This window comes from Bubalus kerabau, chromosome 12 (genome assembly GCF_029407905.1).
Source record: "Bubalus kerabau isolate K-KA32 ecotype Philippines breed swamp buffalo chromosome 12, PCC_UOA_SB_1v2, whole genome shotgun sequence".
NCBI classification, from domain to species: domain Eukaryota; kingdom Metazoa; phylum Chordata; class Mammalia; order Artiodactyla; family Bovidae; genus Bubalus; species Bubalus kerabau.
Window position 1 is genome coordinate 32,293,079 of NC_073635.1, and position 19,014 is coordinate 32,312,092.

General features: G+C 44.1%; 1 protein-coding gene across 2 annotated transcripts in view; it reads left to right on the forward strand.

The window, feature by feature from the left end:
- FLT1 (fms related receptor tyrosine kinase 1) overlaps positions 1-19,014 on the forward strand; it is a 205,066-nt gene that overhangs the window by 130,776 nt on the left and 55,276 nt on the right. For both annotated transcript variants that reach the window (XM_055542466.1, XM_055542467.1), the window contains one exon: positions 13,035-13,166. In XM_055542466.1, the coding sequence (XP_055398441.1) occupies positions 13,035-13,166 (132 nt within the window). The remainder of the gene's footprint in view (positions 1-13,034; positions 13,167-19,014) is intronic.

A 19,014-nucleotide genomic window follows, 5' to 3' on the forward strand; every position in this document is an offset into this window, starting at 1 on the left:
TGCCATCACCGACTCGATGCACATGAGTTTGGGTGAACTCCAGGAGTTGGTGATGGACAGGGAGGCCTGGCATGCTGCAATTCATGGGGTTGCAAAGAGTTGGACACGACTGAGCGACTGAACTGAACTGAATGTGGCAGAGAACTAAGGCTCAGCTCTTTCCTAAGGATAAACTGGCATTTAGAAGGTGAAAGGAGTAGAGTTGGGGGTAACAGCAGAGAAGACGGTTGGCTGGCACTGCCAGAGTCCAGAGCCAGAACTGAAAACCCTAGAGAAGAGAGGATGCCCAACTCCAACCACAGCTCTAAGCTGATGAAAAAGTGGAGAATTACTTCCTGCTAATTACTAGCTAACATTCAGCTGCTTCAGTGAGACTGACACATGTACGGCCGTGGAGCTGTAGGGTTTACATCGAGAAAAGTAACATGACCTGTGAGTAGAGTCCCATTTTGAACTGGAAATCAACAGGAGTTATTATGGAGACTCAGTCCTGACACCCTCAAATCTCTCTCTTTATCCTCAAGTTCTACCGTATTTAGCTCTTTCTCGTATATACCTAGCATCGTGTCATATCCTAATGCTTGGCCCAAGGAAGACGACTTGGATGCCTCTTCCAGCCCATATCCTCAGCCCCATTCAGACCAGAAAAGCCTCCTGACAGCTCTCGGCCACAGCAAGACCCAGCGGAGCACTCACACAGGAGCCGGCACAGACTCACTCTTGTGAACCAGAAGCCCCTGCTAGCTGTTTACCTTTGGTTGGGTGCCTCTTTTGAAGCCCTCTTGAATGTTCAAGTGAAAAATTTGCAATGCAAGAAATGGGAAAAAACTTGCAAATGTGAGCATCACTTTAGAACAACCTCTCCCTTTAAAAAAAAAATGTGGTGAAATACATGTGACAAAAATTTTACTTTTTCCTTTAAAAGTGCCAAGTTCAGTGGCAGTAAGTATATTCACAAGCTTGTACAACCATCACTGTCTCATTTCAGAACTTCTGCAGCACCTCAAACGGAAACCTCATACCATTAAAGCTCTTCCCTTCCCACTGTGAATTAACCTCCTCTTTTGATTCTTTCTGTGACCTCTTGGGACGCAAGGAACTGTACTTTGAGCATGGCCACAACCGGCAGCTTGTTTTGTCTGAAGAGCAGGCAATGTTTGAGAGACCAGTAGCAGAGAAAAAGGAAGGGGGAGTAAGAAAAACAAAGAAGAGAGAAAGAAAGATGGATGGGGGTGGAGGAGGACAGATTCTCCCAGAGACCGGGAGGGGGCTGAACCTTGTCCAGGGTCACTAACTCTAAAACTAAGAGCTGTGGTCTGAGCTCTTGGAGTAGAAGGGGGTCTCCTTCCCCAATCCACATTTTCCCGCTTACATGGAAGCCTAGGTGATTATATAGAAGGAAAACTCAGACACTACCTGCCTTAAGTTTACTCCTCCAGCTCTTGGCAAACTAATGAGATGAGGCTTTTCTACCTCACAAGTCCAGTATTTGCATGGAAACGCCTCCTTCCCCCAAGGAGGAACTTGAAACAGCTTACCCAGGATCTAAAGTGACACCCGGCGATGCAGTGGGGGTCACCACTCTACCCAGTACAATTAAGGAAAATATGCCAACAGATACATTCTCGGATAATCTAATCTGTGAGCTCAGCAGGATGAAATCACTGCTGAAAACACCAAATCAAGGAAGTTCATTCCTCCTCCACCCACACTCAATCAAAACTTGATTTTTGCGTAATCTGCTACTAAGACATCTTACACAATAAGATTGTATATTAGTATAAGTAGCCATCTCATTCAACTCATTCATAATTCAACTATCATGAAAACTCACACACAGAAAACATACTATAAGTCATGCCCCAACCCTAACACACACACACACACACACACACACACCCCTTCTCTCTCTCTCTCCCCTTCCCTCCATAGGGACCAGTCTCCTGATGGAATAAATTTTGGTTGTCCTTTTATTGCTTTAATCCAAATTTGTAAATTTTGGGAACTTCCCTTGTGATCCAGTGGTTAAGACTCTAGACTTCCACTGTAGGGGATGCCAGGTCAATCCCTGGCTGGGGAACTAAGATCCCATAAGCCATGCAGCCTGGCCAAAAAAATTTTTTTTAATTGTAAACTGTAGGGAAGCATAAATCTGCTTTAACTTGCTTCAAAAATATTTCATTATCCTATCCATAGTCAGTATCATAAAGTTTTGCAAATGTACAAGTATTTGGATCTATATAGCTTTTAAACTTTCATTCAGTGGTTCTTTGCTGATAGTAAAGAGACCTACACCATTTCATTTTTGTAATAAAAAATTACTGTTATTTAACTAAATAAGTAGTACATGAATACTTTTAAATTGTAAATGATCACATAATACCAAAATAGAATACACTATAAAATTGTCTCTTGGGGGAATTAACCCATGATAACTGTTTGATGTGTATTTTGTCAGATTTTTCCTTTTCTTTACTTATATATGTGCCTTTATGCAAATATGTATGTGTGGGTGCTAAGTCGCTTTAATTGTGTCCAACTCTTTGTGACCCCATGGACTGTAGCCTGCCAGGCTCCTGTATCCATAGGATTCTTCAGGCAAGAATACTGGAGTGGGTTGCCATGCCCTCCTCCAGGGGATCTTCCCGACCCAGGGATCAAACCTGCATCTCTTATGTCTCCTGCATTGGCAGGCGGGTTCTTTACCACTGAGCCACCAGGGAAGCCCATGCAAATATGGGGCATAGATATTCATGGGCAAAAGATAGCTGGGATTCATTCATAGCTATACACTGAGAGCCAGCCCTGTACCAGGAATACACTAGGTGCTGGAAACAAAACAGGGACCTTGAATTTATATTCAAATGAAAAAGTACAGATAATAAATCTAACAAAACTATAAGCATATAGCATACAATCAGATGGTAGTAACTTCTGTGGTGAACAAAATAAGGTAATGGATTACAGTAGGGTGATCTGGGAAAAGCCAACATCTCTAAGATAAATCTGAGTTGAGCTCACACTCTGTGTTTTGTTTTATGACTTGCTTTTATCACACTTTATTCTGGACATCTCTCTATGTACATATCATCTGCCTAATTTTTTAAGCAGTCATGCCCTATAATATGGTATGTGTTCCCATAAGTTATTTAGCTATTCTACTGATGGAAAAATACCTTCTTGCCTTTAAACCCTTGTGCAATGCAATACTATTTCCTGCCTGAAAATGGTCATAGAACTATACTATACTACCCACAGAAAGGCCACTTTAGGTGACTGTATCCTACGGTATAAATTCCTCCAACCACATGGAAGGGGCTATGGCAAATCTGGACACACCATAAGAATTTGTTGGGGCAGGGACAGGGTGTGTGTGTGTTACATGTGTGAGCATACATGTGTCTGTGTTTATAATTTATAGACATACATAGTGAGTAGCTAAGGTTTTACAGCTCATAACCACAGAGTTAGCACCACTTGACACCTTTTTTTATGTGCCCAGAGCATCTTGAAATACTTCATTGGAACAATAGTAAAATTTAGTGAAAGAGCAGGAAAAAAAGTGCTTTTCACTTTAACATGTTTAGAAATACATGTGTTTTAGGCACAGTTTCAAGGTGCTCACTTCAACCATAACCCCTTCAATGCATCTGGTTTACCATTTCTTAAGAGCTTTTAAAAAGTATTCTGTTATCATAACCCACTTCGGAAAGTCAAACTAGTGAAGCAATAGCCATTATCCCAAATGAAAGAACCTTTGTGGACGGCTTTTCCCTTATTCAGTGGTTGCATGGAGAAGAATATTATACAGCTTTTTTTTCCCCCATCACTGTCCTTAATCTAATTCTTTTCTAAAAGCTTCTCTTCTTTATCTTTTTCAAGGCTATAGAGCAAAGAGTCTCACCATAGATCACATTGCCCATCGGATTGCCTTTAGACTATATGTTTTCAACATTTCACAACTCTCTTCCCACTTAGCACATTATTATAAGGCTGCCTTTCACTGTGTCTTAGATTATTCCGTACTTCACCAACATTTTTTTTCTTACATCTATAAAGGCTTTGCCACAAGGCTTGATCTTAGAGTCAAATTTTCAATTAAGGAAGAAGCCGCATGGTAAACATTTGAAAACATTGGAATCATTCATCTTTTTGGTATTACTTAATGAGCCATCATCCTTCATGTCTGAATTTTGTCAGCCTTTGAAGTTTACTAAACTTGAATTTCTCTTCCCCAGATATAATTTTCCAAACCCCAAAAGTTTGACTAGATATATAGTGTCTCCTTTGTGGTATTTGTGGGAAATAAATCAGACATCTAGTTTTCTTGGGCCACCTTTAACCATCCTGAATCTATATTTTTGCTCTTCTGATCCTTAATTCAGATACAGCTCTTAGTTAATGAATTCCTATGAAATTGAAAGTCGCTCAGTTGTGTCCGACTCTTTGTGGGTCACTATATACAGTCCATGGAATTCTCCAGGACAGAATACTGGAGTGGGTAGCCTTTCCCTTCTCCAAGGGATCTTCCCAACCCAGGGATTGAACCCAGGTCTCCCACATTGCAGGCGGATACTTTGCCAGCTAAGCCACAAGGGAAGCCCAAGAATACTGGAGTGGGTAGCCTATTCCTTCTCTAGCAGATCTTCTGGACCCAGGAATCAAACCAGAGTCTTCTGCATTGCAGGCGGACTCTTTGCCAACTGAGCTATGAGGGAAGCCCATGAATTCCTTTAAGAATGGCCAATCTAAAGGTGTGATTATTTACTAGGTACCTAGAATTAGATACATCATCATCCTAGCTACCATTTATGGAAAATTTATCATATGCCTACCTCAAAACATTTATCATTAAGTTGGCAAGCCAAGACCATCATAACAAAAATTACTTTTTATTTTATTAAGCATAACTTTCATTCCCTATCATCAGTCAGACATTTGTTATATTCTAGAGAAAAGGAAAATGAGTAAAACTTATTCCTTACCTTTGAAAAACACACACATAATAGGTACAAAGTCAATTCAAAAATATGCAACATGAAGGGCATAAAATTCCATCAGATACAAATCAGCACCTCTGACAGGTGATCACAGGACACTTCATGGAGGAAATGTCATTTGAGTCAAACTTTGATGGATGAAGAAGAGAGTTTTGACAATGATAAATTGTAAGTTTCCACGGGAATTATCATGATTTTTGTGGTTGGAATTTATGTAAGCGATCCTTCTAGAAAGAAGCAGGCCTACAATTGAATTATCTCAGGAAGACATAGTACAGCATCATGTTTCTGAGTTCTGCTTGTTCATTCTAACAATGAACACCCAAAGGGGAAAGAGAATATTCAGATAAAGTGATTTGTCAAAGATCCCAATGCCATTTTGCATAATAACAAAAATTATAACTTTATCTAGGAAAATATAACTGAAAAGCAACATATTTAAAGAGAAGATCCTAAAGCTATCAAATGATGTAAAAGAAGACCTAAGTAACACAGAGATATTTGGTATTCTTAGAAGGGGACATATATTAGTAAGTTGAACCACTTGTGAGCCATTTTTATAGGTCAAAATATTGACAGTTTCATTTGTTTCAACCTAAAAATAAATAGGACAGTTTCTCCCAATGTACTGAATTACATAAATTCAGAGAAATTCCCATCAACGTTCCAACAGTGCTTTTTACAGAATTTGACAAGCTAAACCTGAAATCTGTATTGTAGTGTAAAAGGGCCAAGACAATTTTGAAAACAGCATCAACTCATACCAAATATTAGGAAGTGTTATCAAGCAATCCTAAATTAATCATGGATTCACTTGTGTAGGATAGATAGGTCATTGTGGAGCCTAAAAACAGAACAAATATGTGGAAACTTGGTATCTGACAGAACTCGCTTCACAATTCAGTGAGAAGAGAACAGATTATTCTGTAAGCCTTGCTGGCATAATTGGCTACAGTAAAAATACAGTAAAAATTAGGTCCCTATCTCACACAATATACATACTCCCTTCAAAAGGAAATCTCGATGTATTAAAGACCGAAATGAGGGAAAGCAAACTGTTGAAACAGATTTTGAGGGGAGGAAAGTATATAAGGGAAATGATTTATGGTATCGGAATAGGAAATATTTCTTTAACAAGTAACAAAAAGCACAAAGGATAATGGAAAGATTGATGCATTTGACTGCCTTAGGATTTTAAAAGTCTTTATATTAAAAACATCATAAACAAAGTTTAGAAGACTGCTCGTAGAATGGAGAAGACTTTAACAGATTGAACCAACAAGGGCTCAGTATCTAAAACATATAAAGAACCCTAAAGTCATTGAGAACAAGACAAATAGGGTAAGAGGAAAATGTGCAACGGACATGAACTGGTAATTCGCAGGAAAAGAAGCCCAACTGGCCAACCAAACTGAAAAAAGATATTCCGCCCAATAAGTAATCAGGGAGATACAGATTAAACCCATATCAAGATGTTTACACCCCAAATATTGCCGATTAAAGACACCTGAAAACACCAAGTATTGGTAAGTAAGTGGGAAAGGGGAGTGCTTGCTCACTGCTGGTTAAAGTGTAAATTGGTATATTTTCAAGAGACAATTTTGTAATAATTGATAGAGTCGAAAATGGGTATACTCTACAACCCAGGACAAGGAGATATAATATAGCAATGCACACATAGCTATGTCATCTGTTCATTGTGGCCTTCTTGGTAAAGATCAAAAAAGTGAAAACTATCCCGCAGTAGAGAAGTGAATTTTTTAAAAATCTGTGGCTTTTTTATACGAGGGAATATTATATACATCAGTTAAAAATTAACTGCATCTGCATGCATCAACAAAGATAAATATTAACACATTATAGAATAGAAAAATATCCAAGTTAAAAAAGGATATGTACTATATCATACAATTTATTTGGAATTTTTAAAACCACAAAACAATATTATAGTCTATAGAGATAGATATTTATGTGGACAAGGCACCAAAACCTGCATGAAACCAAGATGCACCAACTTTAGGATAGTGGTACCTCTGGAGAGAGGGGAAAAGCATCTATAAACTTCATTTATATAAAACAAAGGTGGGAAAATGTTGACATCTGGTTATCTTAATGGTGAGCACAGGGGTTATGTTTTTCCTGCACTTTTAAAATCTCTGAAATTAATCAAAATTTAAACTAAAAGGGGAGCCCTCCTTAAAAGGTGAGCTCCACAGCAGAACAGAGCCTGTATCACAGAGAATAGGTTGTATAAAGGTAGTAACAGGTTAAGACGTTAAAGAAACTAGGAAAGACAATCATAGTCAAGTATGGGCAGAAGATTGGAGGAATGGGGGAAAAGAATGAGGGGAGTAACTGGCCTGTTTTTGTGAGAAGGGAAATAAGTAAAAGCAGAGGAGGAGAACAGTGCGATGAGGCTTCAGAGCCTGATGATCACACATCCAGGTCCCTGCCTTTGCTGTCATGCAGCATGCGGCCAAGCCAGAAAGAGGAGCTGTGCTTGTTGACTTTGGACACTGTCTTGCCCCTTCTCTCCTCCACGTGGTGGGAAGAGGGACCCGGGCCAGATGATGTCAGCTCGTCAGCATCTCTGGCTTCATCCACTCACCTCTCCAATTACACATCTGCCTCCTTGGGTGCAGTCCAAGTCCTCTAGCTTTATTTGATCATGCCCTGTGCCTTAATTTGGGATCAGAGTGATAGGAACTTGGTTGAGATGCAGGTCAGCTGCAGTGGAGACAATCGTGGGTAACCGGCTCGCTGCTCTTCCTGACGTCCTTTCCCCCGACCACCCACCATCCAGCCATGCTTTCTCTTTCTGGGATCATCCCTTACACCATACCTTACTTTTCAAAGCTTTCACTTAAATTATTTCTACTGATTCTCATAGCAAATACCATGGAGTAGGTACAACAGAGGGTTTTTCTGTTTGTTTGTTTCACAGATGGGGAAATGGCCCCAAAGGGATTCAGTGATCTAGCCAAGGTTACAGGGGAAAGCTCTTTTTTTCCAGAAGCACCTTGGACTCATCCCTGGTCTATTCCTGGATCCAGTAAAGCACCAATCCCTGTGGCTTGTTTCTGCAAAGTGTCTGCTTCCATTTCTTCCCCTCCACTTCCTTTCCCACCATCCAGACTCGGAGCCTCATCGTTCCTTGCCTGAATGACCACTTGGTGAGCTGGACTTCCAGATACCACTTTTTCCTCATTCCAGTCCATCCTGCATTCTCCTTCTAGACTAAACTTCCTTAAACACAGCTCTCATGTCATTTCCCTCAAAAGCCTTTGTGACCCTCTCCTTCTCCAATGAATGAGAACTCCTCAGCCAGGATTTCAAAGCTCTCCTTCATCTGAACTCACCTTCCCAGTCAACGACTCAAAACAGGTGCTTTGAAAATAAAAATGGCTAAGGAACACATGAAAGAATGTTCCAAAACACACACACACAGAGATTAAGACAACTCATTTTTTCTCTATCAAACCAACAAAGTTTTGTGTTTTGTATTTTTCAGATGTTTCTGCTCAGTCCTGGCAGGAAAGTGATAAAATTGTCTCTTACCCTCTGCTGGCCCAAGTGTTAACTGGAATAATGTTTTGGGAAGGCAGCTTGATTATGTGAATGAAGAGCCTTTGACCTAATAGATCTGTTTCTGAAAAATCTAGCCTAAGGAAATAATCTGAAATTAAAAAACAAACAAACCTTTATGCTTAAAAATGTTCTTGCACTATTTATAGTCATGAGTGATTAGATGTAACCTAATACCAACCAATAAGTTACACGCACAGAGGGGTCAGTGTTTAAAGCTGTATACGCATTAGGAAAACCTTAACAGCATTTCACAACTGGATTTGTTTTCTTTCTCTGCCAGCACCCTATTTCACACCTTCTTCTCTTGCTTCAAACTTCCAAAATTCCTTCCTCCTCCTCAATTTCAACTGATGAGTACCTCTTGTTTACTGAGAAAATGTATCACCAAATTGTCGGATCTACCTGTCCCATCCTGAGCTCTCCGGATTCCTGCCCAAGGTCAGTTTGGCCGCTGAGTTCCATTCCCTCTCGCTTCTCCTGGTATTGTTCCTTCTGTGTCCTCTCTCCTCCTCTCTCCTCTTTCTCCCTCAGTATCTTTTCCTCCCTCCGTCCTTCCCTCCCAGATTATTCCTATCAGCACATGAACATGCTATAAAATTTCACATTTCAAACAAGAATTCACTCCTTGACCTCATGTAGGTCTCTGGCACACTCCCTGAAAAGTTAACCTTCACCCCCATCTCTCCTCCATCACCTCCTATTCTCTAAGTCATCACGCTTCTGCCCCAGACGTCTGAAGCAGTTCATTGTCAAATCCAGCAGTTCATTATCTCCCATCTCTATCTTCCTAGTTTCTCAGCTGCTCTGAATGCAGCAGATCCCTGTTCTCTGTGAGCTCTCTCCTCGGATCTAGGACTCAGGCTCTCCTGCTTTTCTTGCAACCTCCTGGATGACTTCTTCTAAGCCTCTGCTGCTTCCTCTTCCTCTAATTTCCTGGGGCTCAGGCTTCAGACCGGCCGGACTCACTTCCCATGAGCTTTGTTTCCATTCTCCTGGCTGTCCCTGCTTCCCAAATGTTGATTCCACTTAGCCAGCTGTAACCCTGACCTCCCTGATGCTGGGAAAGACTGAAGGCAGGAGGAGAAGGGGGCGACAGAGGATGAGATGGTTGGATGGCCTCACCGACTCAATGGACATGAATCTGAGCAAACCGCAGGAGATAGTGAAGGACAGGGAAGCCTGGCATGCTGCAGTCGGTTGCAGTCAGACACAACTGAGCGACTGAACAACAACCCTGACCTCTTCCCTGGGCCCCAGTGAAACCTCCTTTAGGATATGCCGCGGGCCCCTCACAAGACAGGACTCTCAATTTTTCTCCCTCAAACCTGCTCCCCCACAGGAAAGGTACCACTACCCTCACAGTTGTTCAAACCATCAGCCTTGAAGTCACACATTTATGACTTGGCATTTCAAGTACCACATGCTAACCCATTAGCAAGCCTTCACAAAGATCCCCGATACCACCAGTTCCTACCACTTGCAACAAACACAGTTGCTCCAGGCATTTCCCCTGGTGGTACAGTGGGTACGAATCTGCCTGCCAGTGCAGGGTACCTGCGTTCGATACCTGGTCTGGGAAGATCCCACAGGCTGTGGAGCAACTAAGCCCGTGTACCACAGCTACTGAAGCCTGAGCACCCTAGGGCCCGTGCTCTGAAACAAGAGAAACCAGCGCAGTGAGAAGTCCGCACACTGCGACTAGAGAGCAGCCCCTGCTCCTGCAACTAGAGAAAGCCTGCATATGGCAACGAAGAGCCAGCGCAACCCAAATAATTACTTAAAATTAAACATTACTTAAATTAAAAATTAAATTGCTTAATTGTAAAAACAACCACAATCGCTCCAGAACAAAGCCACCGTGTCTTTCCCTAAACAAGCTCCTTCCTGCCCCCACGGGCTTTCAATTTCCTGTCCCTGAAATGCCCTTTTCCATGTCTTCACCTGGTTCACGGTAGCCCACCTCCCTGGTCTCTGCTCAAACAGCCCACCTAAGATAGCTTCCTCACCCTCCTTAACCTGTGACCCTCCTTAACCTGGCTAATTTTCTTCACAAACTTTATGGCCACTTGAAATGACATTCTTTGTTTGTGCTTCTCCCAAAGTATAACTGAAGCCTCGCGCAGGCAGGGACTGATTTGCCTCACTTATCATTGTACTACCAACTTGTAGACTAGTGTCTAGGACCTTGTTGTTGTTTAGATGCTAAGTCATGTCTGATTCTTTTGTGACTCCATGGACTGGCCCTATAGCCCACCAGGCTCCTCTGTCCATAGAATTTTCCAGGCAAGAATACTGGAATGGGTTGCAATTTCCTAAACCCGGGGATCTTCCCCACCCAGGGATTGAACCCATGTCTCTTGCATCTCCTGCATTGGCAGATGGGTTCTTTACCATTAGTGCCATCTGGGAAGCTCAAGCTTAAAATATGATGTCAATAAACAAGCTGTGTAAAAAGGCCACTTTAAAAAGACTAAAGGGGGACTTCCTGGTGATCCAGTGGTTGAGACTCTGTGCTCCCAATGCAGGGTGCACAGGTTCAATCCCTGGTTGGGAAATAAAGATCCCACATACTGCTTGGTATGGCAAAAAAAATAAATAAAAGGACAATTGACTGGGAGTGAGACCACAGGTTTGTTTGTATTTTTATATTCTTTATGCTTTCCAATATATTTCTCAAGTTTTCTATATCGAATGTTATTCTTTATAATCAGGAGAATACAAACTATTTCAGCTAACAAAATACAGCCTCTGGTCTGGTCAGGCCCAATTTATTCCAGAACCAGCACTCAGCGCATGTTCATTCCAGGGTCCTGCTTCTTCTCAATGCCCCCTCTTTTTCCCATCACCTCTGATAATGGTTTAGACCTTAACCCAAAGCCCACCGCCTCCGTGCTGCCTCTGACTTCCCTGTTCTTAATGAGCTCCTCCCTGCCCAGACTTTGCATTTAATTGGCTCAGCTATGCTACATGTATTGATTCTCACTCAAACATTTTCTGTTTGCTGGTGTGTGTGTGTGTGTCAGAGAGAGAGTGTGTGTGAATGTGTGTTGTGCCTGGTATGAGTTAACTGTCCCTCAGCAGACGCCACCCCTTAGCCTGCCCCTTTCCACCATCCAGTCTCAGCCTCAGACTAAGCATCAGTACTCAAACACAGGGTGACAGTACTTGGTACTGAAGCAACTGGGTCGGGAAGCTGGATCCCCCTCCCTCACACCCGCTCCACAGTAACACTTCAACTTGCATTTACCGAGCGCCTACTGTGTGCTGGGCACTTGCTGTCCATTTTTCCGTTATCGAGTAGGAGCTGTTTTCACTGTCGCCTTAAGGCGAAGGACACGGAAAAGAAAGGTGAAGTAACTGGCCTAAAGGGACAGGCTGCAGGTGGTGAAGCCTCGTTCAAAGCCTAGCCCACGCTCTTCACCACCGTGACCAATGAAACAGGCCTGGCTTTGACCCCTGCACCACAGGGGTGCCTTGTACGCTCTCAGTTGAATTCCTTAACCTCCCTGAAGCTCAGGGTCCGCGTTTGGAAGGAGACAATAACCCCTTACAGGATGATTGTCAAGACAGCAATGGGGACTGGGAGGGAGGCCCCACAGGGAGGGGATATATGTATACTTAGAGCTGATTCACGCTGATGCATGGCAGAAACCAGCACAACACTGTAAAGCAATTATCCTCCAATGTAAAAAAAGACAGGGATGGGGTCTCAGTCTTGCCTGGCACACAGCAGACATTGAGGAAATGGTTGTTGTTATCAGTCAAAAGGAGAAAAAGGTGGCAGAGGATGAGATAGTTAGCATCACCGACTCAATGGATATGAACTTGAGCAAACTCTAGGAGATAGTGGAAGACAGAGGAGCCTGGCTTGCTGCAGTTCATGGGGTCGCAAAGAGTCAGACATGACTGAGCAACTGAACAACAATTGCTATTATTATTATTATTAGATATACTCCTCCTTTGGGGCTTCCCAGGTGGCACTAGTAGTAAAGAATCCGCCTGCAATGCGGGAGCCCTGGGTTCAATCGCTAGATCGGGAAGAGCCCCTGGAGGAGGATATGGCAACCCATTCCAGTATTCTTGCCTGGGAAATCCCATGGACAGAGGAGTCTGGTGGGCCAGTCTATAGGGTTGCAAAGAGTTGGACACGACTGAGCAAGTAACACACACACACTTCCTTGACATGTGCTCTTCCAAGGTTCAGGCAGCTGCCCCACCTTTCTCTCTGGCCTGGGTCAGACCTGCATCTCCCAAGTAGGGGCTCAGAGCTCCAGAAGGTGCCACGAGACAGCCTGGACAAGACCAAACAAGCAGTGCTGGCCCAGATGAAGCAGAGCTTGGATTTCCTCATCCGAAGGCATAACGATAGGAAGAGGGTTGTGTCACACACGTGGCTGTTTTCTCTGTCATCCAGGCCCACTAATGTAAACATCTCTCACTCCTCAGGAATTATTTTAGGACCGGGAAGCAGCACACTGTTTATCGAGAGAGTCACAGAAGAGGATGCAGGCGTGTATCACTGCAAAGCCAGCAACCTGAAGGGCTCGGCAGAGAGCTCGGCCCACCTCATTGTGCAAGGTAAACAGCTGCCCAGACACCTGCTTCCCTGTTTGGTGAACTTGCCAACTCCCGATCCCCCGCTGTCCCTCCAGTATGTTCCTTTCCCCGACTTCCTTCTCCCATCCCCGTCCCACTGGGCTAGCCTGTCTGGTCCCTCCCCGCAAGGCCAAGGGGGAGGACACAGGCCGGCCACCCTGGAGAGAGGCTGCTGTCAGAACACAGGCTCCGGGAGGAAGTAGACCCTGGAAGATGGGAGAGCCTGTCAATGCCAGAGCCGTGACAGAGAATGGCCAGAGTGGCCACGCCTGTGAGAAAGAAATCCAAGAAGACAGAAGCCAGGCATAGAGAGAGAGAGGAAAAAACACACACATGCTGGAAAGTATTCATTCTTTTCCCAATCCCATTCAGTACACATCCACTGGCTCTTGCCCGTGTTGTCATAAGCCTGTTTTTAACATGAAATAGGCTGCACACTGGGCGTCCCAGGCGGTGCAGTGGTAAAGAACCCCACTGCAATGCAAGAGACCCAGGTTCGATCCCTGGGTCAGGCTGATCCCCTGGAGAAGGGCATGGCAACCCACTCCAGTAGTCTTGCCTGGAAAATCCCATGGACAGAGGAGCCCAGTGGGCTACAGTCCATGGTGTCGCAAAGAGTCGGACATGACTTGAGCACAGCACAGCCTGCAAAATATGATCAGAGAGAAGCCACACATGGTAAACAGACCCCAATGAAGAAAAGTATTCCACAGGCTTTCTCAAACAGCTCTGTTGAGCAGCAAAACCCAAAAAGGCCACATCCTAGCCTGGGCTTTGGCCGCGTGGCTTCTATTCAGAAAAGAGATTAGACCTCGATTTTAATTCTCCACTGCCAAGAATCGTCCAAAAACATGACATTTACAGCATCATAAAGTCTTCAAATTGGCACCTCTAGGGTGTACACATCTATGACTCACTGAGGTTTCACATGTCGTTCAGCAGCCTATTTGCAAATGCTCCCAAGGAGACTTCAGAGTATATAAGAATTTCCTAAGGAGGAACTAAGGGAGAAGGCAAAATTCATCAACTTTTCTGCCCTGGAAACTACACTACTTAAAGATGGTAACTGAGAATTTATCATCCCCATTCTTTTTTCTTTTTTTTGGCTGCACCTTGAGGCTTTCCATATCTCAGTTCCCTGACCAGGGACTGAACCCAGGCCATGGCCGTTAAAACGTTGAATCCTAACCCTAGACCACCAGGGAACTCCCCATTAATCCCAGTCTCTTACAAGGAAATGATCCTGGAGAGTCTCCTGAAAAATCTGAAACTACCAATTTACAGTTTCAGAAAAAAGTCGAGGGTAGCATTTCCCAAACCCTTTAAGTTAGGGTCCTATTTGTCTCCCCAATCATCCTTGTTTTAAAGTATCAACTCATTTGCTTACACATGGAGATAACGCATCAAGGGTACCTCTCTCTTTAATACCTCCTTCTGTAAAGGACTGTTCATTGATACTTTAACAAGGACCCCAGACTGCATCAGGGAGGGTGGGGTGGAGATCTGAGAAGGGGATGCCTCCAGAGAGTGAGGGGGTCTCCCTGATCCTCATTCCTGGGCTCTGATGGGTTGGGAGAAGCCCTTGCCTGAAGCAGAGATATTTACACAAGTTCGTAGATGACCACTTCCTGACCCTTCCCCTCTTCTGCCAGGCTGCTCTGAGTTTCCTAGAAGCCCCACTGCTTCATGACATCGCTGACCCTATCCCACCCACTGGCCGTGACCACCACTCTTCTAGCTGCCTCAGTCTGCTGGCACCCCTTCTGCAGCTGTGGCCAGAGCAGGGGCACTGTGGAGCCCCAGGCCGGATCGGGGGCTGATGAGCCAGGGTTCTGGCCATCAGTCAGCCTGACTCACAGCAGAAGGCTAGGCATGGCCTGGGTTAACTGAGTTAACGCAGCCTGGAATGCCTTCTGTCCAGGCACCTCCCTGTTTCAGGCGAATCCTCCTTATTCTCTAGGGCCAGTTTAGATGCTTTCTGCTCTGTTACATCCTCTGGGATGAAAGCTGAGTCAGATATACGTCCTTTTCTCTCCTCACCCACACCATTTTTCTTCAATGAAGAAACTTGAATCAGAACTTACTCTATTCTTCCTTTCATGAATAGTTAGGAATCGATATGCTTCTCTTTGGGGGCTTGCCTGTGGCTCAGGAGTAAAGAACACACACCTGCCAATGCAGGACATGCAAGTTCAACGCCGGGTCGGGAAGATCCTCTGAAGGAGGGCCAGGCAACCCACTCCAGTATTCCTGCCTGGAGAATCCCAGGGACAGAGGGTCGGATAATGACTGAGCACATACGTCTCTTTGCTACTGAATTACAAGCTTTTTGAGGCAGGAGCTGTGTCAGCCAATTGTCTGCATTCCCTCCCCAGCACTTAGTAGGAGACAGGTATTTACTTAGTGCTTTTATTTAGTACCTTTATGTGCAGGCGCCAGGCAAGACACTTGACAAACTGGATCCCACTAACTTCATGAGAATCCAAAGAAGGAGTATTATGCTCGGTCTAAAGATAAGAAGATGGAGACTTGAAGAGATTAAATTACTGGCCCACAGTTGCACCACGAACATGCAGCATGGCCAGGACTTACTTGAGCCTAGGTCTTTGCAAACTGCAGAAGGAAGGTTTCCATTCTCCCGAAGCACCCCAGGAGCTTGTCTGCAAGGCCTTAGGGTGAAACTGAGCCCGTGGACTTCTCCAGCCCCACCCTGCTCCTTGTTGTCCTGTCTCCCCGCTTCTAGGTGGCTTCCCCCGATTCCTCCTCCCACAAATGTCATGCTTTTCAGCAAAGTCAGGCAATGTGGTCATCTCTCCAAGTTTCTATCAACCTGGATCATTTGCTGTTGAGGAAACGGGAAGTGATTTTTGTTGAATGGCCCACATCAGCTGCCATTCAGCTGAGCTGACCCCTGTCATCATCCCTTCCCTCTCGGACAGCATTTCTCCTTCTTCTCTCGCCCTCCTCCGATCCATGCCCAAGTCTAGAGTCATCTTTTTACAGGACTCATCTTTGTAAAAAAAAAATTTTATTAGAGTATAGTTGATTACAAGTGTGTTAGTTTCAGATGTACAGCTGAGTGAATCAGTTACACATACTCACTCTTAGATTCTATTCCCAGACAAGCCATTACAGAGTATGGAGCAGAGTTGCCCATGCCATACAGCAGGTCCTTATTGGTTATCTACTTTATACAGAGTAGTGTTAAATGACTAATCTTTGACCTGTTTCTCCCCTGCTTCAGATCCTGCAGGGGTTTCTGGTCACCATTCTCATCCCAGTGCATCAGGTCCTCCTCCAGTCTCAGCTCTCATCCCCCTCCCCACGCCCCAGCCCCTCAGCTGGACTAAATCAGAACACACCCCCTCGCCCCTGGTCCTCTGCCCTTACACATCATTCTCCTTTGGTCTGAACAGCCTCCCTTCCCCACTTGTTCTCCTCCAGACAATCCTACTCTCACCTTTTATTCTTCATTTTTATTGCTGTCCACTCAATTCACAACATTGTGTTAGTTTCAAGTAAACAGCAAACTGATTCAGTTCTCTCTGTATATATATATTCTTTTTCAGATTCTTTTCCATGACAGGTTTTTGTAAGATACTGAGAATAGATCCCTGTGCTACACAGTGGGTCCTTGGTGTTCACCAATTTTATATATAGTAATCCTAGTGAAGTGAAAGTTGCTCAGCATGTCTGACTCTTTTGCAACCCCATGGACTATAGCCCAGCAGGCTATAGAAATACATCACTATACTGTTGAGGGCAACAGAGAGGAGCCAAATTAAATTAGCTGTTAACTCAACAGCTTATCTATTTGCTCAGGACTGTGCAGGATATGGGGGGCTTCCTTGGTAGCTCAAACAGTAAAGAATCTACCTGCAATGCGGAAGACCTGGTTTGATCCCTGGTCGGGAAGACGCCCTGGAGAAGGGAACAGCTACCCACTCCAGTATTCTTGCCTGGAGAATCCTGTGGACAGAGGGGCCTGGCAGGCTACAGTCCAGGGGGTCACAAAGTGTCGGACACTACTGAGTGACTAACACTTTCACTTTCATGCAGGATATGGGCTTTTGAGAAATGCTCGCTAACCTCCATGTGCTTTGAAAACCTCACTGAAAGGCAAATAAGGGGGGACATGAAACCAGGAGAACCAGATCAGTAGACATTTTGAGCTCCTCCTACAGGTAAAATAGAAACACTAACCGGTAGTAAACACACTACACAATGCCGCTGATAAGGGCTAACGGACTTCATAGAGGCTGCAAACGATAGGGAGAGTGACTTGACCTCTGAACGAAGGCTTGCAGGATGTTGGATTAGCCAAGTGAATGAGGCAGGAAAGAAGACAGTGAGTTATGAGTAATTCTGGACCCCCCACATCCATATCACCCTTGGCAATGACAAAGTCTAAATAATTCTCAACAGTTCCTATTGACTAGTCCATTGACTTCTGTGAGAAACTGGTTACTTTTTCAAACATTTTATTCTGTTGAAGTACAGTTGATTTACAATATTATGTTAATTCCTACTATACGGCAAAGTGATTCAGTTATACATAGACACACATTCTTTTTCACATTCTTTCCATTATGCTTTGTCACAGAATATTAAATATATTTCCCTGTGCTATACAGTAGGACCTTGTTGTTTATCCATTCTACATGTAATAGTTTGCATCTGCTAATCCCATCTGCTTATAGCCACATAGCATTATTTTTGTTTATGCAGTCAGTTTTCATTTAGAGGTAGGTAACTTCACTTTTACCCTGAGGGGGGTTGCTTTCTGGCATGCCAGCCTTCAGTTCAGTTCAGTTCAGTTCAGTCGCTCAGTCATGTCCAACTCTTTGCGACCCCATGAATCGCAGCACGCCAGGCCTCCCTGTCCATCACCAACTCCCGGAGTTCACTCAGACTCACGTCCATCGAATCAGTGATGCCATCCAGCCATCTCATCCTCCGTCGTCCCCTTCTCCTCCTGCCCCCAATCCCTCCCGGCATCAGAGTCTTTTCCAATGAGTCAACTCTTCGCATGAGGTGGCCAAAGTACTGAAGTTTCAGCTTTAGCATCATTCCTTCCAAAGAAATCCCAGGGCTGATCTCCTTCAGAATGGACTGGTTGGATCTCCTTGCAGTCCAAGGGACTCTCAAGAGTCTTCTCCAACACCACAGTTCAAAAGCATCAATTCTTTGGCACTCAGCCTTCTTCACAGTCCAACTCTCACATCCATACATGACCACAGGAAAAACCATAGCCTTGACTAGACGGACCTTTGTTGGCAAAGTAATGTCTCTGCTTTTGAATATGCTATCTAGGTTGGTCATAACTTTCCTTCCAAGGAGTAAGCGTCTTTTAATTTCATGGCTGCAGTCACCATCTGCAGTGATTTTCCACCAGATATCCCTCCCCTGTGAGGACTCTGAGTTTCGTTTCCAGTCCCCCACACTCTGGGAAGCCATGAAAACTGAATCTGCTGTTTATAAGGGTCTGTAAAAACCCTCAGAGTATAAATGCCTTCCCAATCCTCCTCAGCCCTACTTCATTCCCACTTTCATGCATATTTTGGCCTGTTGTGTCAGATTGCTTTAAACTTTTATGAAGATTTTTTAAAATATCCAGTTGTTTTAGATAATTTCAGCGGGAGAGTTGATGCAAATCATTTATCCTTTTGGTGGGGTCAGAACTGATTCCTCCCACACCCGGAGGAATTGGTCCTTTTGATTCATGACCTCTTTTTCCTCATGAGGCATCAGTCTTCAATTTCACTTAGAGAAATGGTGTAATTTGCAAGGTAGCTGCAGCTACTTTGTACATGGCTCCTTACTTTCACCC